Source organism: Mercurialis annua, linkage group LG3, assembly GCF_937616625.2.
Source record: "Mercurialis annua linkage group LG3, ddMerAnnu1.2, whole genome shotgun sequence".
Taxonomy (NCBI): Eukaryota; Viridiplantae; Streptophyta; class Magnoliopsida; order Malpighiales; family Euphorbiaceae; genus Mercurialis; species Mercurialis annua.
Genome location: NC_065572.1, coordinates 65562381 through 65588854, shown reverse-complemented (window position 1 = coordinate 65588854; position 26474 = coordinate 65562381). Strand labels below are relative to the sequence as shown.

Sequence of the window (26474 nt, the reverse complement as noted above, 5' to 3'; positions counted from 1 at the left end):
TTTTTTTTATCAATTGTAACTAAATTGCATTTTCTTGTGCTTATTTTTTTTATTTAATCAGATGAACTTACTTTTAATATGCTAATCATTCATTATCTAAATGAGCAAAATCATTCTTAATTTATTCATTATTTTTATTTTATAGTTAACGAAACAGGCGATATAACATATTTATATTTTATAATCATATTTTATTTTTTTTCGTATAAAATATGCTTATTAATCGTGTTATATTCATATTTAAGATAATCATATAGCAAAAACAGATCGACCTACTTCATGTTCCTATATATTGTGGAAGTAGTAGACACGGTCCATTTAAAATCAGTATACACGAGGTCTTACCTACTGGTTCATGGTTGCTCTCAGTTTCTTTGAAGGAATTATATGAAACACAATAAAATCAGGACATGCAAATATATGTAACAGGCGTTTGCTATACATTCGGATTTCTTCTACAAAAAAGTCTAACCATATACATATGAATTGTGACATTCAAATGAACCAAAACAGCAAGAAAAGAAAAATCCGTTCCACCCCAAGCCAATCATTAGCCCATAATATTGTCTTCAGAAAAATGGCTGCCTGCAAAACCACATAAAATGACAAGTTTCGGGTCATAATGTTCTTCATCAATGAAGCGGCCGGGCAGGTTTGACACCCTTCTTGTGATCAAAGCCACCCTGCCAACTTTCTTGTACGGCAACACATTTGAACCATGATTTTCATCTGTTTTGTTACAACACAATTTATATGCATATTCAGCGCAGAAAGGATCATATGAGCAACATCTAATGCAAAATTTAGCTTACAATGATTTTATACAGCTTATGAGCTTAATGAATACCTATCCCTTTGCTTAGCCAGTTTTATCAGTTTTGGCTAGGAACACATATAGAAAGACATTTGCCCTCCCAGTAAAGTGTATAAACAACAAATATAATGAAACGAGAAACGCCGAAACGAACACACCAATTGGTTTTAAGATGGAATCCAACATAGTATCTTATCCATTCACACAATTTGAATTTAGACCGACCCAACGTAAGATGCGTGAGGGGGGATTGGCTGCTCGGCCCAGACACGCTATGCGTGAGGGGGAGTGTTGAAGTGGGAGTATCCCACATTGGTTGTGTGTGTGAATGAACATGTGTTTAAATATTAGTTGGACATCTCCACTTAACACCAATTGGTTTTAAGATGGAATCAAACAAATATCATATTTAATATTTGAAATTTTATATGCTATCCAAACAAGATTTACAAGATATAAAATCAAAATTTACAACTCAAAGTCATGCATCCAAACACATTCTCAGCATATGCAGAGCAGAAAGATTCATATTATCATATCTAGCTCAAGTGTTTAGCGCACAATGCTTTTGCACAGCTTAATGACTACCTATCACTTTGCTTAGCCAATTTTATTGTATGGCTAGGTCAGTATTTTGGTGTATTATGCATAGATATACTAATCGATAGCTATCTGCATTCATGGTGACTGTATAAAATAATGGCTAGCACTTGAAGGGAATATATGTTAACTAGAGCTACTTGCATGCTAGCTATTAAGTGCATAACAGCATCTTCGATGTAGGAAAGTCTATAGAGCAGTCAGCAAATTTTGATGAAGACGACGAAATAGAAAGATACATACCTTCAGCACAATTTCTATTTGACAATACCCCAATGCGTCTAGATGCAGCCGATTCTTATGCTTCATGGAGATGCCTGCTGGCAAAAGAAGACTTCCTCTGTTCTTGTTGTATCTTTTTGACAAAGACGCACACACAAAACATTTTAAGAAATTAAGTGATTATGGTGCAAGAAGAAGATCTCAAATCAAAACATCATACTACCTGTAACTCCAAATGAGCTATTCTCTGTAATGAAGCTTGTTCAATGCAAGCACGGCGTTTGCACTCTTCTTCAAGCAAACCTGTCATTTGGTACCTCAGCTCGGCCATTTCTTGTGCTAGGTCCTCAGCTTCTTCCTTTGCTTTTAGTTTTTCCTCTCTCAAATCTTCCTACAAAAGGCAAATATGTTAACCTCAATTTATCAGTAAGATAATAAGAGCTCAAAACTATGAAAGGACCAAAATCCGTCATGCCAAAATCAGAATTAAGAATCTGTTTATCCATCTTGTTAACGCTCTCCTAAATTCTCAGCTCAAATAACTGTGTATCTTCACGAGTTCTGTTTATCCATCTTGTCAACGCTCTACTAAATTCTCAGCTCAAATAACGTGTATCTTCATGAGTTCTGATTTATACCTTAAGCTGTTTCACAAGAACTTCATATCCTCTTATCTGGTGCGACATTCTCTCCATCTGCTTTTTGAAATTTGATTCTGGTGCAAAAACTATCGCCAGCTTTGAAAAGAGTAGACCAAGAACCTCTCCACAAGCGCTTAAGATAATTTACGTAATAACAAGACATTAAAAGATGAAAATCATTGAGGCAAGAAAAACCTTAAATAGAAACTTGAGTGCAACTTATCAAAAAATCAAACTCAAGTTAGAAAGTTTTTCATCCTATCTAAAAATTGACTATTATCGTATTAATATAAAGCACAAATTCACTCTGCAGAAATAGATCACCAAGGGCTTTTAAACTGATTATCGACATCTAGCTAGATCACAATAGGAAAAAAATGGTTCACATTTGAATTTGCGTTCTTTTGTTGGAAATTACTATCACCTTTCAACTAATTTACTAATTAAAGAATTTACACTGATCTTTTTTTCCTTTCACAGCTATCATTCCAATTTCTTTCCCTAGGATTTCATTAATGTAAACTCACAACTCGATGAAGACAATCCAATTCATAAAATAGTAGTGACGCACTCAAGTTTCTCACAAATAAATATATCATGCAGGAACACACAGGATGAGAAATGATATCAAAGTGGATACTGATATATTCCCAGGAAAACGCACCACCCAGGAGCAGGAGTGTGTAGCACAGGCACCTACTCCAAAAGAAAAGCCAGGGCATTGATTGTAGATGGAAACAAGCCATTAATAGAGCCCATTGATCTTTCTTTCCTTGGACCTTTGTCTCCAATTTCCATATTGACGGTCAAATAAGCCGCATGATATGGTTTATGCCTTTCATTATGATGACTAGTGGAAATGAGTGGTCTCTGATGTTGATTTTTTAAGGACTATAAGATCAGCTCAAAAAAAAATATTATTGCCTTTGAAAATCCTCTTCAACAATTCGAATTTTTTCCTAAAGATTTGAGATTTCATTTTGAGTGGACTAATGGACATGGTTAAATCCCAAAAATAAAAAGGTAAAAATTTTAATTAATTTTTGGCCTAATTACTTAAAAAAAACCCATCTTGTAACATTTTTTCGTTTATACCCTCACGTAGGAAAAAGTTCATTTGTACCCTTTTTTTGATTTTTTCGTTTTCATCTCTACCCTAAAATTTAAATTGTTGACAATTAAATTAATTAAAGGATGAAAACATTATAAATGATTAATAATATTAATGTTTAATTAGAATATAAGCTAAATATAAAGGATCATTTTGAATATTTTTCCAAATGAAAAGAGGTCAAATTAGCTCTTTAGGGTAGAGACGAAAATGAAAAATAAAAAAAGGGTACAAATGAACTTTTTCCTAGGTCAGGGTATAAACGAATAAATGTTACAAGGTGAGGGTTTTTTAAGTAATTAGGCCTTAATTTTTTTTCTATATGGTTTTGCATGGTTGGTTCTCACGGTTTCTGGGTTCCTTTACCTTTAGACATTCAAAACGATGAGCTGTAGAAAGTTTAACATGCAGACTTTTGTGTTCCAATGTAGCACGATAGGTTAATTTTCAGCAATCGTTTTAGCACTATTGTATTGAAAATTTATTAGTGTTTTGATTTGTCAAAAGTTGATAATTGATGTTTGACATTGCAAAAATTAAAAATTAGCATTAGAAATAGAAATAGGATTTCGGTGTTAAAAAGCATCCTTTCATTACTGTCCTTTAGCTACAACTATAGAACACGCTAAAATTCGTAATTTAATATTATTTTTTAGTTAGCATTTAATCTGAAAATTAAATTAAAATTGTACCTTTTGTTTTGGAAATTTACCCCATGTCCCGTTAGTCCACTCCCAATGAAACATCAAATCTTTTAAGAAAATTTGAATTATTCAAATGAATCTTCAAAGACAGCAATATACTTACTTGCGAAGCTCTCACTGTCCTCAATAACATCAACTTTATAGACCACTCCTTTCCCCCGGCCATGACAATAAAAGGCATCAACCACATCATGTGGCTCATAGAATTGATCAGTATTAGAAATCGGAAGCAAATGCCTAATGAAAGACACATCAATGGACTCCTTCAATTGCTTGTTTTTATCTACAGAGAGTAAACTAAAACTGCGCCTTGGCTTTTCTTTTGGGATAGGCGCACGTGCTTCTTGAAGAAGAAATTGATTTACACCAATGGTCTGTAAGTCAAAACCCTGTATTTTAGTTAAATGCTAACAAAAGGTACAATTTTAATTTAATTTTCATGTAGACTTTTGTATGATTTAATTTTCATTTAACTAATTTTCATGTAGACTTTTGTATTTTAGCATGGCATGGTAGGTTAATTTCCAGCGTCCACTTCACTGCAATTGTATCAAAAATTCCATTGATGTTACGAATTTTCAAAAGATGAAAGTTGGCGTTTGATATTGTTGAATTAACAGTTGATGTAATAATTGCAAATCAAGCTAAAGTTATTTAATTTGTATTTAACCCTTAATAAATTACTTAAAAAGCTTCACAACGTATCGGTAGAGGTTATTATTGCATTTTTGCCCCTGGTCCTCTCCCTTCGCACTTTCATATATGTTATAAATATAAGGAACTTTTAGTTAACACGGAGAGAATAGCAGGTTGTAACTAACCTCATTTCTTTAAACATATTTTCTCTCTCCAATTCACTTGAGTATGGCTGTGCATAAAGATTTGAGTTGTCCTGGTTTTTTAGCCACTCCTTAATTCTTTGAAGAAATAGTCTGCCATTCACTTCAGATGTATCAAGCTTGTCTCTGAGTTCTTTATTCTCTTTTTCTAAGCATTGTATAATGTCATCTGCACTACAATCTCGATCAGCCAGTTCTTGGATTAATCCATCCAGTCTTTCCTTTTCAATAGTGGTTTCAACCTGATTCTTTTTAGATTTACTGCACGCTTGCTCCAGAGCCATTATATCAAGCTTCAAGCTCTCAATTTCACATTGAGACTCCAGGGCCAAAGAAGAATAAGACTGCTCAAGTTTCTCTACACACGAATTTGACTTTTGCAGTTCTATTTCTTTGCTCTCCAGTTCTTGTGTCAATAAGAAGCACTCTGAATCAGACTTTCTCACTTCCTCCTGTAACTGACTAACCTTCACCAGTAAATTATTCATCTCTGCTAATTTTAAATCAAGCTCATGAACAAGCTCTCCCATGCTATAAACCTTGGCATTCCTTTCATTTAGTTGATCCTGCAGGTAATCTGTGAGGGATATGAAGTGATGATATTGTCAATCCAGACAAAACAATTAAGATATCAACTCTGGACAAACGCAATGTGTTGTCTCTTCTTAATACTGAACAGATAGACTAAAATTTCTGGAGTCTATGAATGCAACAACTGTATCTTCCTATAATAAAAAATGCACCAATTATGGAACTGTAGTAATAAATGCCATAAATATGAAGTCCAGACAAAAATAATGCATCAGTGATAGTTTATTCGTAACATTAATGGTTTTAACAACAAAACAAACATGTAGCAAGTTCTCCACAAATGACCCTAAAATTAAACGTTAATTTTAAACGTACCTTCAAACTAAAGTTAATGCAGTAACTTAGGATCTTACCAGCAAAAACAAAAATACAAGTAGAAACTATGTAAATATCATGTTACGAAAGAAGAATGGAACAGTACCTATCTCTTGATTACAGTTAACCAACTCTCTTTCCAGCTTCTGGATGTGCTTTCTGTCCTCATTACGAGCTTCCGACAAAGATTTGACATGTAGTTCTAGTCTCTGCATCAAATAAAGTTTGCCCATTGGATGTTTCCATTGACATTTCATTCTTTTTAAAACAGCAATTCCTTTTTTCATTTTATAAAAAAACCAATGTCTCACAGAATTGCTTACATAAAAGAAGTGCTAATATCAGATGAAACATTACCCTAATTAGTTCGAAGCTCTGGGACTGAGATTCTCTCAACGTGTCCTTTTCTTTCCGCAGCTCTTTGCATCTCGTCCCAATCTGTAAAAGCTCCTCTATGTCAAAAGCGCTGTCGCTGGAGCTGCTCGACATCTAAGCAAAAAGCCTTGTAACAGATGATACAAATATTGTTCTCTAAGCATAAAAACCTACACAAAAAATGAAGGAAACAATGATTCAACATGATATCATTTCATTTATGACAAAATATGATAAAATGTACACAAAAAATATAAAATTTGACAAAACAAAATTGAAATTTCATTCTCTAGCTTCTCAACTGATAAATTAAAGAAACATGCAACTTCATAAAGAAAAATAACTGTAACTAACTGATTTTATGCATTACAACAGCAGTTCTACTTCTAAGCTAAGAATCCTTGGTTTCTTTAAAAAATTATTCAAACAAAGTTCTAAAGCATATTTTTGAAAAATTTAATTACAAGGAAATAGCCATTAATGAAACTTGAGAGATTATACCTGAAAGAGTTGATAATTTTTGAATAAAGCTCCTCAGTTATCTTCAATTCAATGTGTTTTCTTTCATTAACTCTGTAATTTGGGTACTGACATTAACGAGGGTTGAAGTTAGGGGATAAGGGGTTAGGGCACAGCCCAATTCTAATTGGGTCTTCTTTCAATTGTCTTATTTATGGGCCGAACTCGGTTCAGGCCTTGTATTAAATTCTGATAGTGTAATTTTCTTTAAATAAAATTCAGTTTTTATTCAAAACAGAAAAATAATTAATAATAGATGAGGCAATAGAGTTAGAAATAGCTTAAAATGTTTTTACTGTAAATGTATATGTATATTCGTGTTTGATGTGCACCATCATGTAGTACAATAGTAGAATATTTTTCCCAAATTAATTCAATTTATTTAGCCAAATTTATATTCTTAAATAATCGTATTTGTCTTAAAATATCTATCAATTTAAGAGAGAATCTCTTTTAATTATTTAATCAATTTTCTAATCATTATTGATTAGTTTTAAAACGAAATGCAATATCATAGTATAACGTTGATTTCTAAATTCGAATGTGAAGAATTCAACTTGATTCTGATTTATTCATGAAGAATATTCTTAACATATAGCTTTGGAATTTCCAAAATATTAACGAGTAAAAATATGACACGTAGTTAAGCCCACTGGGGTTTTGTTAGTTGTTTAAATTTCTAAAGAAGTTGACTTTGTATTAAAGTTGACTCAATTGACATCCGTAAGGCTGCAGATTTTTCTTTGCTTAGATCCGAAAAAAATTAATTAAAAATTGAGTGCAGCCCCATTCTTTCTAAAAATGTAAAATTCCATTCTAGATAATATAAACTTCAAAGTCTAATACAAATACGTATTAAGCTTTAATGCTTTAAAAATATCAAAATTATACGGGTGAGATCAGTTTAAACTTAACATATTTAAAATTATCATATTTAGATCAATTTCTTATTTATTATATCAATTATGATCGTTTTTAAAAATAATCTAAAATTTTATTATATGTCACATACAAGTCGGCATATTTTAATCACAAATGCAGATATATCATTTAAAAATTAAATTAAATCATTAGTCATTTATAAATTTGTTGATAGTTTTATTTTTGGATTAAGGATCAAAATGGTTCAATTCAATTTTTAGATGACATGTCGGCATTTGTGATTAAAATATATTGATGGTCATTCATAACTTCGTTGATAGTTTTATATTTTTGGATTAAGGATCATAAATGGTTCGATTCAATTTTTTAGGTGACATGTCGACATTTGTGATTAAAATATATTGAGTCAATATAGATATGGCTGACATGAGATAAAATTTAAAATTATTTTAAAGTGAGTATAGTTACAACAATACAAAATCGGGTTAAATTGGATGACGTTAAAGAATTGGTGTTTTTAAGACATTAATTCTAATATTAAACAATAGTGCTTCCCTGTAATAAATGTATAATATTCCGTGGTTGGATTTTAAGTACGATTAATAGTGGTGGATTTGAGTTAAATATTTCTTAATTAAATGTAAATTATCCATATACATTACAATCGTCAAACAAGTACTGTATATACAATTCGATAAAATACAAGATTTTTAAATTACATTTACTTCACAGTTTCAAAACTTTCAATTATTTCTATCAAAATTGCCACAAGTCTAATAGTGTGCATGCTGATGTGGGCCTAACCTAAATGGTTAAGACGTCTCTAAGTCCATCAAGAGGTTGTGGATTCGAACCACGCCTCGGTAGCTAACAACTAACATGAGACTCTAAAGAGTCGATTTTCACATTTGATTAAAATAATGGGAAAAAAACAGAATTCCCCCAATATCACCATCCTATTATGTTTATACCCCAAGATTTTCCTTTTAGCAACAATCTCCCAATTGATCTCAGATCTTTGCAAAAATCCCTCATAACTAAATATTAAACAAATGTAAACAAGCTAATGACTATACTAACCCTGCTTTATAGTATCGTGTTTAACTGAATAGGAAATTCTCAGCAAATCAAAAATGGAAGATTATCAAGCTGAAAAATCATGATCATCAAGCTCAAAAATCAAAGATTCATATAGCAACAACAATATTTCTTATCAAAATCAGCTAAACAGAAATTATAATCAAAATAAATAACAAGATTCAACATCGCAAATCAGCTGCTGAAGATTGAGCTGAAATCGCAATTGAAGTGAAGATCAAATACATAGAAACAGATCAATCATTGAAATAGAAGAGAAATCAAGAACACAATCAGGTAATTAATTCGAATTGTAACAGTTATGATTGATTAGTAATTGCTCTATTGCTTTTCAATTAAATTTCTATCATAGACAAATCTAAAAATAAATCAAAGTGGTAATGAAAGTGAAATTGACTTCAGACCTGCGTTTTTCTGTGTTTGATTCAGATTCAAACAGGTTATTAGATTATAAGAATGAAACAAATTAATGTCAGCAACAATGAAGTTCAAAGTGATAAAAAATGATTTGAATGACATTGAATTCATATTATAGCTGTTATACATAAATTAACACTCAATAACAAAAATATTACTGCTAAAAATCACATTTATTTAATTTTTATCTTATATAAATGCAGATATGGAGAATATTATGATTTTTGTTCATTATAATGGAGAATGGAACCAAAACATGGAGTACAAAAACTTTGAAGCAATGGGAATGTTGGTAAGAAAGGAGAGTGATTATACAGAATTTCTACAAATATTGTCACAACAACTGAATATGAACCATATGTCAACCTGTTTGGATATCAAATATCAAGTGAAATCAAATTACCCACCAATGAAGATTACTGACAACGTGAGCTTATCATTCTACTTGGAACTAAAAAAAAACACAGCGGATTGCATGATGTACCCCTTATGCATTTCATTCGAGTCGTCCGGAAAGGAATTAGCATTCTTTGAAACAACCTTCAATGTGTCGAATGCGGATATCCATTCCGCACAACAGTCAGCAAGTGCAGCAAAATCAGCGCATGAGATTGAATCAACAGCTGAAAAAGAAAGGGAAGATATATCTGATGTGATACAGTATGCAAAGTTCATGTCAAACAATTTCAATGATGATGAAAATGAAGCCGAGAGTAGCTTTAGACATGAACATGTCATAACTGACCCAAGACATAAAGAGATCAAAGAGGGGCAGTCCTACATAAACAAAGAGGTTCTGAAGTCAGTTTTAAGCTCTTATGCAATCAACAACCATTTCCAATTCAAAGTATGTAGATCATGTGAAAGACAGTATTTCTTGAGCTGTTTGGATACAGATTGTACATGGAAACTTAATGCTTCAAAACAAGGAAAAACAGAGATTTTTATCATTCGGAAACTCAATATCAACCATAGTTGCTCAATGGTTGTGAGAACATCGGATCAAAGACAAGCAACATCAGGTGTAATTGGAGAGTTTAGTAAGTCCAAATTCATAAACCTCAAGACTGTTTATAAACCTGCTGATATTCAAAGAGACATGAAGGATGACTATGGAATTAAAATGTCGTACTCGAAAGCTTATAGGTCAAAGGCAGTAGCTCTGGATAAAGTTAGAGGGAGAGCTGACGAATCCTTTTCATTGATACCTAGCTACTTATATATGCTGGAGGTTAGCAATCCGGGTTCTTACACTAGATTAGAAGTAAAAGACGACAATAATATGCTTTATGTTTTTATGGCATTAAATGCGTCAATAAGAGGATGGAAATTTTGCATTCCCGTATTTGCAGTTGATGGCACATTCCTTACTTCAGCATATGGAGGAACACTTTTAACGGCATGTGCACAAGACGGAAACGGTAAGATATTTCCTTTAGCATTTTGCGTAGTTGACTCTGAAAACGATGAATCATGGGAATGGTTTATGAAGAGGATTAGAGATGCCTTTGGAGTGAGAATCGACATGTGTATAGTATCTGATAGACACGAAAGCATCAAGAATGCAGCCAATTCTGTTTTTCCAGATTCAGCTCATGTCATATGTACATTTCATTTGTTCAACAATATCAAAAAGAACTTCAAGAAGTCGACAAAAGAGCTTCGGGAAGCATTTTATAAAGCAGCAAAAGCTTATACAACTGAGGCATTTGACATCTACATGAAGCAAATTAACAGTATGTGTAAAGGTTTAAAGCCATATCTAGAATCTGTTGGATACAAGAAATGGGCAAGGTCACATTGCGAGAATAACCGTCACAAAATATTGACAACAAACATAGCAGAATCAATGAATTCCAGAATCAAAGCAGGTAAGGATCTCCCTATCACTACATTACTTGAGTACCTACGAACAATGGTGCAAGATTGGAGCTTTACAAACAGAAATTTGGCAAAACAAACATTCACAGCCTTATCAAAAAGAGCAGAAGACATATTGCATGAAAATTACATTCTCTCTCTGAAATTAGTGGTAAGATTTGATTATAAAATATTCAATAAGTAAAGTTCATATGTAGTTAATATATGGTTCGTTTATGGTTTCTATGGGTGACTGCAAATGCAGGTTTCAAATTCTGATGACAATGTCAAATCAGTCTTTCAGCATACAACAAAGTTTATTGTAGATCTCAAAGAAAGAAATTGCACATGCAGAAGGTTCCAGATTGATGAAGTTCCTTGCCCACATGCAATGGCTATACTCAAAGAATTATATCAAGATCCTTACAAATTTTGTTCAACTTATTACACAAAAGAAACAATACTCAAAGCTTATGCTGAAACAGTTTATCCGGTGCCAGATAAGAGTCTTTGGAATGTGCCAGAAGAAGTAGCACAAAAGATTGTCAATCCACCAGAAGGAAGAACAAAGTCGGGAAGACCTAAAAAGCAAAGATTCAAGTCTCGTGTGGAAACTACAGGGCATAACAGGTGCAGCAGATGTAAGGCTTATGGACATAATGTGAAGACCTGTAGGAGTATGCCTAAGAAAAAATAGTTCAGTATGTGGTATTGTTTGAGGTTCACATATGGTTTAAATCAGGTTGTTTTTCAGTTTTAAAGACTATCAATTTACATTTCAATTTAAAACAGTTATTAAATTCTTATAGTACACTAAATCTCAAAATTCTCTCTATATGGAATGTAATATAAGATTGTAATGAGCAACAAGACAAATTTTATTTAAAATTGAATTAAAGTAGTTCATTTGATGTAGGTTCACATCAGGTTCATATAAGGTAGATTTTTGGTTTTATAGTCTGCCAAATATTTCATTTAAAAAAGATTCAATTTGTATATTACACTAAATCTCACAATTGTATCTATAAAATATCAAAGTAAGACAAATTTTATTAAAAATTAAAGTAAAGTAGTTCAATGATATAGGTTCACATCAGGTTCAAATAAGGTTAATTTTTGGTTTTATAGACATCATATACATTTCAATTATAAGAGTTATTCATATCTATAATAAAAAATAAGACAACCATAAAGGTCAATTGGAATAAAAGCTTAAAATAATAGAATATTAACCATCGAATCTGTAAGACAATAGAAACAAGATAAACAATTTCATCGTATGAAAATACGGAACATTCAACCAAATAAAATTTCCAAAATCCAAATAAAGAACTGAAATTTAAAAACACTAATCATTCCTATTCATTTTTGGAGGAGCTTCGTCTTCACTTATGGCAGAATATTCGTCTTTCCACATTGCATATGTGTAAAACGAGGAAGCAAGCCGAGTCCGTTGTTCTTTAATATTAAAATCGCCACCCAAAACTTTGCCAGCCACAAAAGCCTCGGCAGCACAGAACATATGAACTCCACAATCACTACAAAAAGAAACAAAAAAATAAGAAAACCAAATAATTAGTTTAGTTACTAAGCAGTTCATATTAAGACATTATTAAGTTATAAACAATTAAAAAAATTACAGCTCAATAAACTTACATGAATCAAAAACATGTGTTTAGATTCCCTAAGACTACCCGAACCAAAAACAGCCTTAGTGGACAAAGAATCAAAAGTATATTTAAAAACATCAACACCCCACGGGTAGTCATTCAAGTCATCGGAATCAACAACATCAAAATCTTTTAGAGGAATACGAGCAGTTTTAGGGGAAGCTAACAAAAAGTTATGCAAAAAATGCATAAAAGTAAGCTTGAAACCATCTTCCGGACAATCCCAACGCTTAGACCTAAAAATATCTCGAAGAGTTTGCTTAGAAATAGACTGCGAACCGCCAAAATACTTGTCCAAAATTCCATTAGACACCGTCGGGTAACCATATTTACTGACATTCCCGTGACATTTTAAACCCGACACTAAGGCAAACTCCTCAATACCGAATTTCAGCCTATGACCCCCGACCTCAAACCACATCTCAGACTTGTTATATTGCTCGACTTCCCTCAACAACAAACAATGAATAATCTGGTTTTGAACCATAATCTTAGGAATATCGAGAAAATAACCGATCGAAACAAGACTTCCTAAACAACTCTAACTCAAAAGGACTCAAAGTTGATTGTATTTCAGAAATAGTATCGTAGGACATACAAGTATCGATTTTCGAATGAAGTCGATCTTCACGTAAGAGCTTTAACTGCCACAGCTATAAAAATAAATAATAAAACTGTCAGACACCATAAAAACCAAAAATGAACAAAATATGACCTAAAAGTGGACTACATATTGAAATCTAAAATACAACACAAACAATTCTAATGACAATAACAAAGAATTAAAACATAGAATGAAGCAATTTAACAAAACAAACTAAGTATTAGAACCTAAATTGAACCAGATCAGGGGAAAATCAATGAATGACAAAATGAAACAAATAAGGATCAAATAGAATCACACATACAAACATATAATCAGTAAATAAACAAACATCATAAAATTAACAAAATCGAAAACCTAAAAATTGAAAATAAAATCAAGAACAGTACCTTAGGACTTCGCCGTTTTGGTTCAGAGATTGAAATCACTTTTTGCTTCTTCTTTGGCTTAGTAATTTCGGTTGCATGTCTCTTTTTGAGAGAAGGAGGAGATTGTCGGATTACTCCTTCACCAGAGACAGATTCTTGTTGAACTTTATCCTTCACATTGCTTGATTCACCCTTCTTCTTCTTAGAAACCGCTTTCTTCGGTTTCATATTCAGAGCTTTTTTAGGAATCGGTTTTGAAGAACGTGTATGAGCCATTGATAATGATTTAATAACAAAAACAGAGGTTTGTGCTGAGTGATTTTCGCAGATAATGGGAAAGAGAAGATAGTGAGAAAATGGAGTAATGGAGGAAGTGAGGGAAAAAACGTAGAGGAGAAGAGAAAGTGGGGGGAAAAAATTGAGTGTATGAAGTACACTATAGCAATTGTAAAGCAGCTACTATAGACAGGGTTATTTAAGTAACTTGCCTAAAAAAGGGGTAGAGCTGAAAATAGAAAATTAAAAAAGAGGGATTTTTGCTAAAAATATTATGTTGGGTCACTAACATAAACTTTTCAGATTTTGGGGTATATGGTGACATTTTCTCTAAAATAATAGTGTGCATGTGAGGGCCTAGCCGCTACTACTGCATCTCTAGGTCGCAGGTTGGACTCGAACCTCGACAACCAATTGTTTTGGCTATTTTTAAAAATACATATTTAACGATAATAGTATTAAATATCTCTGATAAAAAAATATTAAATAGGTCTAAACGGATTCCATATAATTTTTTGAAATTCATTTAAAAATAAATATAATCATGTTTGATTCATTTAAAAAATTATTTAGTAATTTTTTTAAGTCTTATAGAAATAATTATGTTTATATCAAATGTAATAGTAAATAAATTTATTCATAGATAAAACCAATTAAAAAGTAGAACGGAACCAAATAGACAAAAAAAGACCCCTCATATTTCCTAATCTTCCTAATCCATCCCTAATACCATGACCATGTCTAAATCACCCTCATCCTTTACTTGTAGCCCACTACTTCTTTGTACTACTATAATCTTTTCACAAAGAAGCATTCATCCATTGCCCCATTCGTAGGAAATTTGCAAGTGGTATTAGTTTACTAATGTAGTTGAATATCTCATTCTTAAAAAAAAAGTTATTACAATCATAATCTCGAATTTGGATGGTACAATTAATATTTTAAAATCTGAGCTAGTGGCGAACCGGTAAGAGCAACATTTTTCGATTCAATAGTCTGAATACATTTTATGGTAGTACCATTTCAAATGTCGGTTAAGTATGGATAAACCAATTCAATTCGATCCAAGACTAAACTTTTAGTTTTTAGACTTAGTTGGATCAAACAACTGATCATTTTTCAGTTCAAACTGTCTGAGAGAGGTCTACCGTCTCAATTACAAATTAGCTAATGATAAAAATAGTTCAATCTACTTGCACTATGACTCATTATTTATATTTTTCTTGCAGATTTTGACATACAAATAAAGCTTGCCGTCCAAGAGCTAAGATGAGCTCACTAGTTTTGACCTACCTTAGTTTATTTGTACTTAAATGGATGAGATCAAAAGGCGCTATAAGTCCTAATGAAAGTTTTGCATATTTTTCAATAACAATCAATCCCATCAACTTAAAATAAGAGCTTCACTAAAACCCTATTCTTATACACATTTTTTCTATACATTTTAGACTTGATGAGCGGGTGAGCTAATTGAATAATTTTAGTGGAAGTTTTTCGCTTTCAAAATCCAAAATAAGATTTAAAAAAAAAATTAAAGTACAAATCTTTAAAAGTCCGAAAAGTAACTTACATGATGAATTTTGAATCCAAAAATATGTTATAATTTCAACCTAATCAAAACTACGACTTCCCAAAAATATTTCCTCCATGTAAAGTTTATTTCTCCAAATGTTGTTGATCTAGTTGGATTAGAATCCTTTTATACTAATTATCTTGATGTTGCTGAACTAATCAAACCCACATTAACTAGTAGAAATGTGGTCCCTTTAATACATAGCTAGTGAAGTCTCAACTTAACATAACCCTTAAATAAGCACAAAACTAACCCCACTAGTAGTAGATTACGATTTGCCATTAAAGTAAACTCCTTTTTATTTTATCATTCAAAGAAAATTTAATCTCACGACTTTAGCAGAATGCTGCTTAGTTTTAGAAGAATGCTGCCGAGCGCATATATTATCTAAATTATAGTTTATTGATGCCATTAAATTAGACTCCTATGGGTATATTAACTTAGTATATAAGAGAAATAGTGAGAAGAAGTAAGATGGGTTGTCATGTTTTATGGTAGGTGACTAAACAACCACCTTTGATCTCACATGCTATCCTTGTGTACATTATAAAATTGCCTTTATCTTCTCATGACTTCACTCACTTACCCCATCTCAAACTTCAACACCTTACTCAAATATTTCTCTCTTTGATGCAAAGAAAAAATAATTACCCACAAAAAGAAAACTACCTTTTATCAACAAACTACACTTCTAAGTCTAATCAAGTAATTAAACATGCCAATTCAATTACAATAATGTAAAATGTTTGCAACTCTAAAAAAGTAGAATAACTATATTGTACGAAAATTCCTCGAGTCTTACATTTCGATAATTCATTTCCACTTTCGAAAACACTAATAGAACTCTATATTTTCAATCTAATTCTGTAAAAAAATATCGTTCAGCGTTTTTCGTTTCGTCATTTCCTCGATACATAGATGAAGTGAAAAAAAAATGCAAATGTGAAGTATGCCTTAGGCTAGTTCTTGAATGTGTAAAAGAATGAATGAATCTGTACATTCTTGAAAATTTGTGTTGTTTATTGAAAAAAAAAAACATGGCCAAGATTTAGTTAGAGATCAAACCTAAAAGCTGTTCATGCTTGTGGGTGGTTGCTATCCACCATGGATTAAACCCCACAAGTTCATTGGTGTCTTCTTCAACAGGAGCAGGAAGATTAAGATCAAGAAAATCTCGAATCGGCGGCGAAATCGATTCTTGAATTGAAATGTTCTTCTTCTGATGATGATGATCAGTACTTGTTGATGCTACTACTAAATGAGACCTCTTGTGACCACCCAATGCTTGTCCTGAAGGGAACACTTTGAAACAAATTGGACATTCATGTCCTCTACTAATCTTCTTTGCTCCATAACTTGTCTCAGCTTTATGGTCACTGTCTATGCCCAATTGATCAACAAAAATTTCATTTTCAATGCTGGTTTCAGTACTGTCAATTCTTGAAGCAAAACAGCCTTTGGTCTTTTTATGACTAGCTCTATGTCCCCCTAGAGCTTGGTAAGAATGGAACACTTTGTTGCAAGTAGTACACTCAAATTTGCTGTCTTTGTCAGAATTCTTGAATTCATCTGATTTCAACTCAAGATCCAATGATTCATCATCCATTTTTCTCTTGTTTTTGCTCAAATTCTTTCCCAATTCGATAACCGAATTCTCGTCATCTATCGAACAATTCTTGATTTTGTTAGCTCCTTTGCTTGGAATCAAAGAAACTGATGAGAATTCTTGAATTTGTTTCAGTTTCACTTCAGGTTTGGAGCTAACAAGATTATGATTCTCAAGAAAAACAGAATTGTTATCAGAAGATTCAGCAACAGAATTAAAACCAACACCAACATCTCTAGACAACAACATCAAACACATAGCAATCTCTTCTTGTTCTTGTTGATCAATTTCAGAAACAGATGAAGAACCATTATTATTATTAGCAAATGATAAAGAAGAAGAATTTGCAGCAGCACCCATGTACCTTATTCGCCTTTTCGATCTTTTTCTCCGATTCGGAGGAGTAGTATTTTCATTATCAGATTGACTATCCATAACCACCTTATGGTTACAACCACCAGTCCAAGATTCTTGCTGCTCTTCCTCCTCTTCTTCAAGGCTAAAATGGTCATTATTGACCACTTTTTCCTTTTCTTTTTCAAGAATTGAGTGACACTTCATGTGACCAAACAAAGCCTTCCAAGATTGAAACACTCTGCCACACTTTTTGCAAGATTTATCAGCATCTTGATCTTGATCATCATCATCACCACCATCAGTACAAATTCTCCAAGTTTTCTTGGGTTTTTCTCTCAGGCCATAGCCTGTAATTTCATTATTAGCTTTATTATGAGTACTGTTGATATAGTTGGTGAGAGATGGAAGTTTTTTCTTGGTGAGTGTAGTGCCATCAGCTTGAGAAGTAATGTCATTAATCATATGAGACCTCATGTGACCACCCAATGATCTACCACAGGCAAAACTCTTGCTGCAGAATTTGCATACATGCTGCTTCAATTCTTGCTCTTCCTCCATTGAAACAAAACTCAAGATTTCAAGCAAAATTGAATCTGATCAAACAAAGAATTCTTGAATTACACTCCAAACCAATGAAACAGAGGATTTCAGAAGGGCCCAGATCAGATTTAACAGAATTCAACAGAAAAAAAAGATTCAGATTTGACAAAACTGAACCAAATGTGTGTAATAAGGTGATTGAGGTAATTGGGTAGTTGAAATTTTCAAGAAAGATTATAAAAAGATGGGGGAGGAGGAGAGAGAAGTGGTGAAACAGAGTGTTTAGAGAGAGAAGTTGAGTGTAAAAATGATGCTAAATCTCTCTCTCTCTCTCTCTAGTGAGAACTAAAACAAGTGTTCACTATATTTAGGAGGAGGAGAAATCCATGCATGGAAGCAAAGATTAAAAGAGGTAAAGTGAAAGAGAAAGTGAGTGAGCACGTGTAACTCTTTTACTTGCATAATCATACTCTACCATACATAAACTCACCCAATTCTAACAACAAAAATGGCTTAATTGCTTTAAAAACTACAAATTTTAGCATTTTTTTTAGTTAATCTAATACGAATTTTAGTGTTTTTTGTAATATCAAATCGATTTTTTAATTTAACATACTGATTAGTTTTCCGTTAAAAGATTGCAGATGTAAACATATGAATAATTAGTGTATGTTACAATGTCAACGTTAATCTTTTTTAAGAAAAATCATTCAGTGTTCTATATTTTAAAAAAGGTCTAATCACTCAAAAACCCCTCACCTTTAAACTTTTTTTCAATTCTACCCCGACGTTGAAAATTTGTCAATTTTACCCACTTTTGAATTTTCCGTTTTCAATTGTACCCCAATATTTTAATTTTTGTTAATTTTTTTACTTAAATGATGAAATCATTCAATTAATTAAGTATAAACATGAAATTAAATTCTTTTTTATTAAAAAAAGTACAAATAAGTCCTTTATTTTTAAAAACTAACTAAAAAGCATAATCAAATTAACACTAATTTAAACTCTTAATTAATTTAACTAAATTTAAATAAATTTTAAAAATATACAATTAATATATGCGAGACATGTAGAATGTTTTAAACAAATTTCCAAACGCAAAAGACGTTAATTTAATTTTTCAGGGTACAATTGAAACACAAAAATGCAAAATAGGGTAAAATTGACAAATTTGCAACGTCAGGGTATGATTGAAAAGGGGCTAAAAGGTCGGGGTTTTTTTAAGACATTAGGCCTTTAAAAAAAAATGATAATTTGTGTTTTAAATTACAAAAATAAAGAAATTGTGTTAAAATTATAAAAGATGCTAAAGTGCGTGATTTTTTAAGCACATAAACCAATATTTCTGAATTTGCTTTCTAATATATGAATTTTTAGTTCTTTTAACTTAATGTCTAAACTTTTTAAAAATATATTAAAAAGGAGATTCTATCTATTTTCAGTCAACAATATACTAAAAATATCAAATATAAATTTCATTTATTTAATTTTTACTTCCATATTACTAAAGATAATAATATTGTGTATAAATACTATAATTTTATATGCCGGATTAAAATAAAAAATTATATAAAAAAATCAAATTTATTTTTCGTAGTCCAGTGATCAGAAAATGACTTAAACAATCATTTGATACACCTAAAATTTGTTAAATTTTAAAAATAAAAGTTGAGATACTAAATAGTAGATTGAGAAAAGTTTAGATATTATTGTATAACTTTTCTTAAACCAAAAGGATTTTGTCCACATAAGCAAAACTGAAAAGAAGCTACTTACAACTAACTATTCTTTGCTTTGTCTTGCTATTCAGGATTCGAAGATTAGACAGACCCACCACACTCACTCACTCACTCTCTCCCTATATTTCTCCTACACCGACCTCGAATCAAACCAACGATTCCGGTTTTAAAAAATAACCGAACTCATATACTCACTTAATATTCCGGTTCGATTCCTTTCCATCAGATATTTGGGTTTAAAAAAATATTTCCATTTTAGTTTTTTCGTCCAAATTTGATTAAAAAAATCAAACCAAACTGAATATCACATATTCCAAACCAAATTGAAAATCTGATTTTGGTTTGAATTGGTTCAGTTACAATATAGTTTCGATTCGAATCCAAAACACATTGTTGAGTCTCTACACTTGTCATGTTTTTGGCATTAAAGCCCTCCATTTTATTTGTCAATATTTACACTTTTAATTTTATAGATATGTCGTTCCATCACAGAAAACAGTTTACAATCTCAATTCTGACAAAAAAAATTGATTTATAGATTTAATGTTAACAAAAATAAAAATATAAAAACTAAATTTTGATTAAGTTAAAGTAAAAAAGATGAATAAATAACTTATCTTAGCCGCATTAACGGTGCATGTTCATCCGTGACAGAAGGACATAATGTCTATAAAATTAACACTTTAGGGATTCCACAAATAAAGTACAAGTATTTAACGTCAACAAGTGGACAAGTACAAGGACCAAAATGTTTAATTTGAAAAAATTTAATAATTTTAAGTTATTTATGTTAATTTATAAGGAAAAGCAGCCTGCAAGTCTGTGTGGTAATGGTGGTGGTGATGCAATTGAGAAATGTAGCTGGCATTTTTGTATCCATCTCACTGTTTCATTGTTACACTAACACTCTTCTAATCCACCACACTAACCCATTTGTTTAATTAAATTTTCTCAAATTCATTTAAATGGCATCTTTAGAGTATTAAGGGATCAATTTAAGCCTAGCTAAAATTAATGGTCCCCCTAAATTTTAGCATTAGTTGAAAGTTTTGTATTGATGATCTCTGGCATCCTTGGATAGAATATCGGCATTGTATACTTCATCCATTCTATTTTAATTAAAATATTTATTTTAATTCTTTAATTTTAATTTTTTATAATACATTTATTCTTATCTCTTATTATCCTTTAAAAAAAGAATATGTCTACTTTAAACATAATTTATAATATATGCAGAGATGATTTTTAATTTTTATATCTATTAATAATTATTTTATAAACTACATTCATAAGAGAAGTAATTAATTCAGAAAAGATAATAAGGAATGGAAAATAAGTTTAACATAAAATGTTAGTACTTCCTCCGATTCATGATATTTGTCGCGCTTGAGAATTTCTTTTGATCCATAATATTTGTCATGTTTAAAATTTCAAGAAATAATTAATTGCTATTTTTTCAAATTTATCCCTAGCAATAAATAACTAGTAAGGTTAGAAAGACTAGTTAAAAATAAAATTAGTGGTAATTAATATGGACAATTTATTAAAAATATATGAAAATTAAGACGTATTTATTAGTTTTTTAATTTATGTGAAATGGTAAAATGCGACAAATATTATGGACCGTGGATAATATTAAAATAGAAGCGAGACATTTTAAATAAAATACTCAAAAAGATAAATACATCTTCTTAAATATAATGGAAAACGTATTAGTACTATTTTTTTTTAATTATGGTATGAAGTTTGAACTAAATATTAGTAATAAATTTCTACAAATTACAAGAAAAAACAAGTGGGGTCATTAAGTAGTACAATTAGCAACAGGAATCTAAAATTGCATGATATCAACACTAAGTAGCTTGCTTAATTAGCAGGAACTTTCTTGTTGGTAATTTAAGAATTAAAAAATAGAGTAGACAAATTAGGAAATTCATAGCTCATATATTCACTAACAATGTCACAAATTGGCCAAACTGTAGAGTGACTGTGCCGGCCATTTAGCCGTCTATATGAATGTGATGACCAAAACCCAAATCAAGATGAAGAAAATTAATTAAAAGCCGGCTTAATTACCTTGCATAAACCGTAGTGTTAATGTCTTATTAGGTCAGCAAATCAACCAAAATTAATAACCATATCCATATGTAATGTTTCTTCTGTGAGTAAAGGGTCATTTCAGTCCTTGAATTTGTGGGTTGGGTCCATATAAATCAAATTTGGTCAATTTTGATAATTTATTTATAATTCTCTATAAAGCCAATCAGATCCATTCATATTATCTTAGAACATGTATAAAGCAACCGTGAGGATATTTTTGTTTAATATCTTATGACAATCTCGCTATATTTATGTTCAATACCTTGATATAAAACTGTATCTAACAAAAATCTTAAATGTTTAAAAATACACTTTCAACCCAAAAAAATTATCTTTACCTAAAAATGTATTTTTTTTGTTTTTACGCTTTTAGTTTCGTCTACAAGAAAATACATTGCAAATATATATCAAATATATCAAAAATATATTTTATGGTACATCTTCGATATATTTATGATACATAGTATACAAAGCAAAACTTATAGGTATAAATTGAAAACATAGAGAATATAAAAATGAATGTTTTTTTAACTGCTTTCAAGCAATTTTTATAATTTTTTCTAATATCTTACACCCCTTTAAATATATGTATATTTAATATCTTCACAATTTCTTTTCACGAGCTCTAAAAATAAGTGAGCAATTTTGTCTGGCTTAAATATGGAGAGTTATGGACTAAATTGCTAAAATAGATTTAATTTAATTTATATGAGTTCGATTTATAAATTCAAAGACCGAAATGACTCTTTAATTTATGTTTTCTTCTTTCTTAGAAACCCCTTTCTTTGTGCCCTTCTTGCCGGCACTTTACTACACTGTTTAGCTGGATAATTAATTGCTTATACACTTTCTCTCCCTATAATTGTTCTTATTTATTTAATAAATCATTGTTAATTAAAAAGATAAAAAGATAAGTAATCAACATGTTGATGCACATTCATTATATGGCATAGCCAGAGATTATGTGTGTGAAGCATAATGCAAGTAAGAGGCAATTAGCCAATTATTGATTAACAACTTCAATTACTATAATATAATATTGTTATTAAGATTCTAAACTTTGTTTTAAAACCGGATTTTCTGAAAAAAAAAAAGAAGCACCTTTTATAAAGAGCAAAATCATTGAAGTGCAGGTTACTGAATAATGTAGTTTAGTTTGTTGGCATTCAATGAGAAGTTGACAACAATGACCTAATTAATAGTAACATTTTTCAATTTTTTTTTTCATTTTTTTTAATAATTTGAGAAAAGGAAAGAGTTGGTTTGAGAAGAAGTTTCCAACAAGATGGAGTTTACCTAAAAGCTACTTATATTTTAAAATAGTTGCTGAATATTAGGGACGAGTAAATAATTAGTTAGGTTTAAAATCGTCCGACTCTGTTGAACCGGTTAAACTAATTTGGCCCAAAACCATATATAATTTTGGGATAACTGCTGATTCCCGCTTAGTATTAGGTCATAATTACTAGTATTTCCGTGATTTTTAAAAAGTCATTTGTTTACCTTCTGATGTTTATATATATAATTTATTCAACCAGATGAACCGTTAATTGAAACCGATAGCCCTCACCTATTCAGCTAATGATTCGATTTTTAAAACACTGGTATTCTTACTATACATGGAGGCAGGCCAAGCAAATAAAGGCATAGAATAGAAGCAGAGTAAAGCTTATTAATTTGGCATATAGTAGTGGCCTATTGGCTAATGCACCAAAGAAAACTTGACTTGAGAGTGAAGAGTGGTGCCCCTTCTAAAGTGATGCTTAAATAGACATCTTACAAGGAAAGACAATAGGCCACCCACCCTTCTCCCTCTTCCATTCCATACCCTCTATTACTTTTTTGATTTTTTTTTAAAAACCGGATCGAGATAACCAAATTTAAAAAATTATCCGAACCAACTAGTTTATTTTAGTTTTAAAATCGGTATTTTGATTTTAAAATAAATTAAAACATCAATTTGATTCAGTCTGGTTCGGTTCACTTTGGTTCGTACAAGATTTATACCCCCTATAAGGAAAGACTATATGCCACTCTTCTGCCTCTTCCATGTCTTACTAACATTTAAATGAAACAACACTGAGATAAGATGCCCTACTTTGGCTTTATGCTTCCTCAACCTCATCACTATCCATGACCTAACCCTTTTGAACCACCTTGCATTGTGTGGGACAATTTGTTACCCTTACTCTACTTATTTGACCATATTACTTCTCTAGCTTCACTACTTCATTTATTTATTTTAGTTGTGAGTATGTCATATCAATAGTAAAATAGTCATCTTTAGATTTTAAAAAATTAACTACATCTACTTCTTAAAATCAAGTCAAAATTACTATAATAAAGCATAAAGAGACTTAACTAAGCGATGATCCGTTCAGTATTTTAGACTTCAATACAAACTAAAAAGTGTGAAGGATGAAAAAAATTCTCCATTTACATTAGTGACAATAAGTCCAAATCCATTTACAATAAGTATTAGAAAATTTCACAACTAATAAGCAATATCAAGTGATTTACAAGTAGAAATTGATGGTACTTAACATAAATTAATTAATTTTATCCAAATAAGTACCAATTTCATTATTATCACTTGGTTTAGCACCATTTGGATCATAGAGTTCCTCCTGCATTTTAAAAGATGACTGATTCTCTCTTCATATTTAAGTATTTGATAAACTAAACCTCACATGAAATTAAAATTTTAAAAATAATGATTTTTTAAACAGGGGTAAAATAGTAATTTTTAAATTTAATTTTCAAAAGAAATTATAATTATTTTAAAAATATATATTACACTCGAGAGTCTAATAAATCAATGAAAAGATGAACAAAACTTTGTAAACAATTTATTTTTCACTTAATGTTCTACTCATCTAGAGATATTATTATGCTTACAATTTCTTCTCTTCTCATTCCTTCCTTTGTCACCACCCAAGGGATTTTAATCTTTGACTTTTTTTGTCCATATGCTTAGTTACCTTTTCAAATGCACTTCAAGATTTTGTATTTGCTTCACTCCATAGATAGCAAAATGAAATTATAAAAATTTGACAATGTGTAGCTTAGCTAGATTTTAAATGAATGATATAGTATTGTGTAATTAATGAGATAATGCATACAATTTTGGAAAGATAATTAAAAGTAGAAGGGAAAATTAAGTGATGAGGACCTAAATCTTTAACAGACTTAGCAAATTAATCTTGATTAAATTATGAGTTGGCTTAATATAAATTTTGGGGGTCATTATAATGGGCCATAATGTAATAGCTAAAATGATTAATTAAAAAACTACAAAATGTTGTAAAGAGACAATCAAGAATGGCTAATTGGTACATATATTATGTGTAGCAGTGGAATGACCCTTTACCAGTATTAGTTGCCTCTTTAATGTACAGATCTGGTTGTGACATGCATATACTCAATCTTGAAATATTAATTCTAGATGTAAATATTATTTAAAGGGGGGAGAGAGAAAGAGAACAACATGTTAAACAAATTACATATAAAAAATGTGTATTTTACATTATACCTTCCAAATATTAGAAATCAAAAGGAAAAATGATTTTATCTATTCACTTTTTTTTTTATCAAAATGATAAATGTAAATTTAAAATTAATTTTATGATAATGTGATCCGTTAATTTTATAATCTATAATAGATATTTTAAATCTATTTCCGGATACATAATTTTCATTTTAAACATATAATTTCTTCAAAATTAAAATAAAATATTATTCATATAAAATAACTATTCATGCAATCAAAATTAATTCACTAACTATAACAATAAATCTAAAAAAAAATCAAAATGAAAATTGGATATATTGATCACAAATAACAAAGTTGACGGATCAAATAGTCATCGTATTTTTAAGAATATAATTATTATTTTGGTCCAGATATGAATACATGAAGTACTATTATAAATATTATTTGATTAATGAGTGTGAATATTGATTATAAATTGATAAGAATGTAACAGCCCACATGCTTATAAAATGTATTTAGATTCAACCATAACGTAATAACTAGAATTAGTTAATAGACGGTGGGACCTTCACACTTATAAACCCATATATATTTGTTCTCTCAAGTAATGTGGGATTATCTTTAACGCTCCTCCTCAAATACAATCGGGACTGAACATATGGTTGTTACCTGAAACTTCTCCGAAACTATAATTGTGATGTAATACAGCGGCAATGCCGGATCGGGCCGTTGGAATCGGACATCCAGACAGACAGCTGGGTAATTAAAATTTTGGGCCAGACTCGCTCCGATATCATATTAGAAATATTATTTGATTAATCAGTAGGAGTACTGATTATAAATTGGCGAAAATATAACAATTTGCATGCTTATAAAATGTGCTTATGTTCAATCATGACCTAATAACTAGAACTAGTTAATAGATAGTAGAACTTTTATATTTATAAACTCATTTATATTTGCTCTCTTAAAAAATATAGAATTATCTTTAACTAGTACTTTTGCCAAAATCAAATTACCAATCATAAAGTGATCTGTTTAATATTTTCACTTTAACTTAGATGAAAATTGATCATATTTATTGTAAATATATATATCAGTCATTTGCATATGAAATTTTAACGTTTTATTTTTATATTTAATCTTATTTTTTAAAA

General features: G+C 30.7%; 4 protein-coding genes across 6 annotated transcripts; 1 reads left to right on the top strand and 3 right to left on the bottom strand.

Moving 5' to 3' along the window:
* Positions 1 to 383: 383 nt before the first annotated feature.
* Positions 384 to 6821, bottom strand: LOC126673519 (uncharacterized). Of its 3 annotated transcripts, none has more exons than XM_050367690.2 (8): positions 6714 to 6821; positions 6195 to 6382; positions 5944 to 6046; positions 4914 to 5508; positions 2275 to 2410; positions 1860 to 2027; positions 1658 to 1769; positions 384 to 729 (listed from the first exon to the last, which is right to left on the bottom strand). In XM_050367690.2, the coding sequence occupies exons 2-7, from the start codon at positions 6324 to 6326 to the stop codon at positions 1713 to 1715; spliced, it is 1191 nt and encodes a 396-aa protein (XP_050223647.1). In that variant the 5' UTR covers positions 6327 to 6382; positions 6714 to 6821; the 3' UTR covers positions 384 to 729; positions 1658 to 1712. The 3 variants fall into 3 exon arrangements, with proteins under 3 accessions (XP_050223647.1, XP_050223648.1, XP_050223649.1); XM_050367691.2 differs by having other exon boundaries at positions 384 to 585; XM_050367692.2 differs by lacking the exons at positions 384 to 729; positions 1658 to 1769 and having other exon boundaries at positions 1857 to 2023.
* A 2512-nt stretch (positions 6822 to 9333) lies between these two features.
* LOC126672871 (uncharacterized) lies at positions 9334 to 11685 on the top strand. Its single transcript, XM_050366819.2, has 2 exons — positions 9334 to 11160; positions 11254 to 11685. Exons 1-2 carry the CDS (start codon positions 9334 to 9336, stop codon positions 11683 to 11685), a joined length of 2259 nt encoding a protein of 752 aa, XP_050222776.1.
* A 1007-nt stretch (positions 11686 to 12692) lies between these two features.
* Positions 12693 to 14241, bottom strand: LOC126675320 (uncharacterized). Its single transcript, XM_050369942.2, has 2 exons — positions 13652 to 14241; positions 12693 to 13311 (listed from the first exon to the last, which is right to left on the bottom strand). Exons 1-2 carry the CDS (start codon positions 13904 to 13906, stop codon positions 13150 to 13152), a joined length of 417 nt encoding a protein of 138 aa, XP_050225899.2. The 5' UTR covers positions 13907 to 14241; the 3' UTR covers positions 12693 to 13149.
* Positions 14242 to 16235: 1994 nt separating this feature from the next.
* LOC126671242 (zinc finger protein ZAT4-like) lies at positions 16236 to 18386 on the bottom strand. Its single transcript, XM_050364996.2, has one exon. The coding sequence runs from the start codon at positions 17998 to 18000 to the stop codon at positions 16528 to 16530; it is 1473 nt and encodes a 490-aa protein (XP_050220953.1). The 5' UTR covers positions 18001 to 18386; the 3' UTR covers positions 16236 to 16527.
* Positions 18387 to 26474: the final 8088 nt, after the last annotated feature.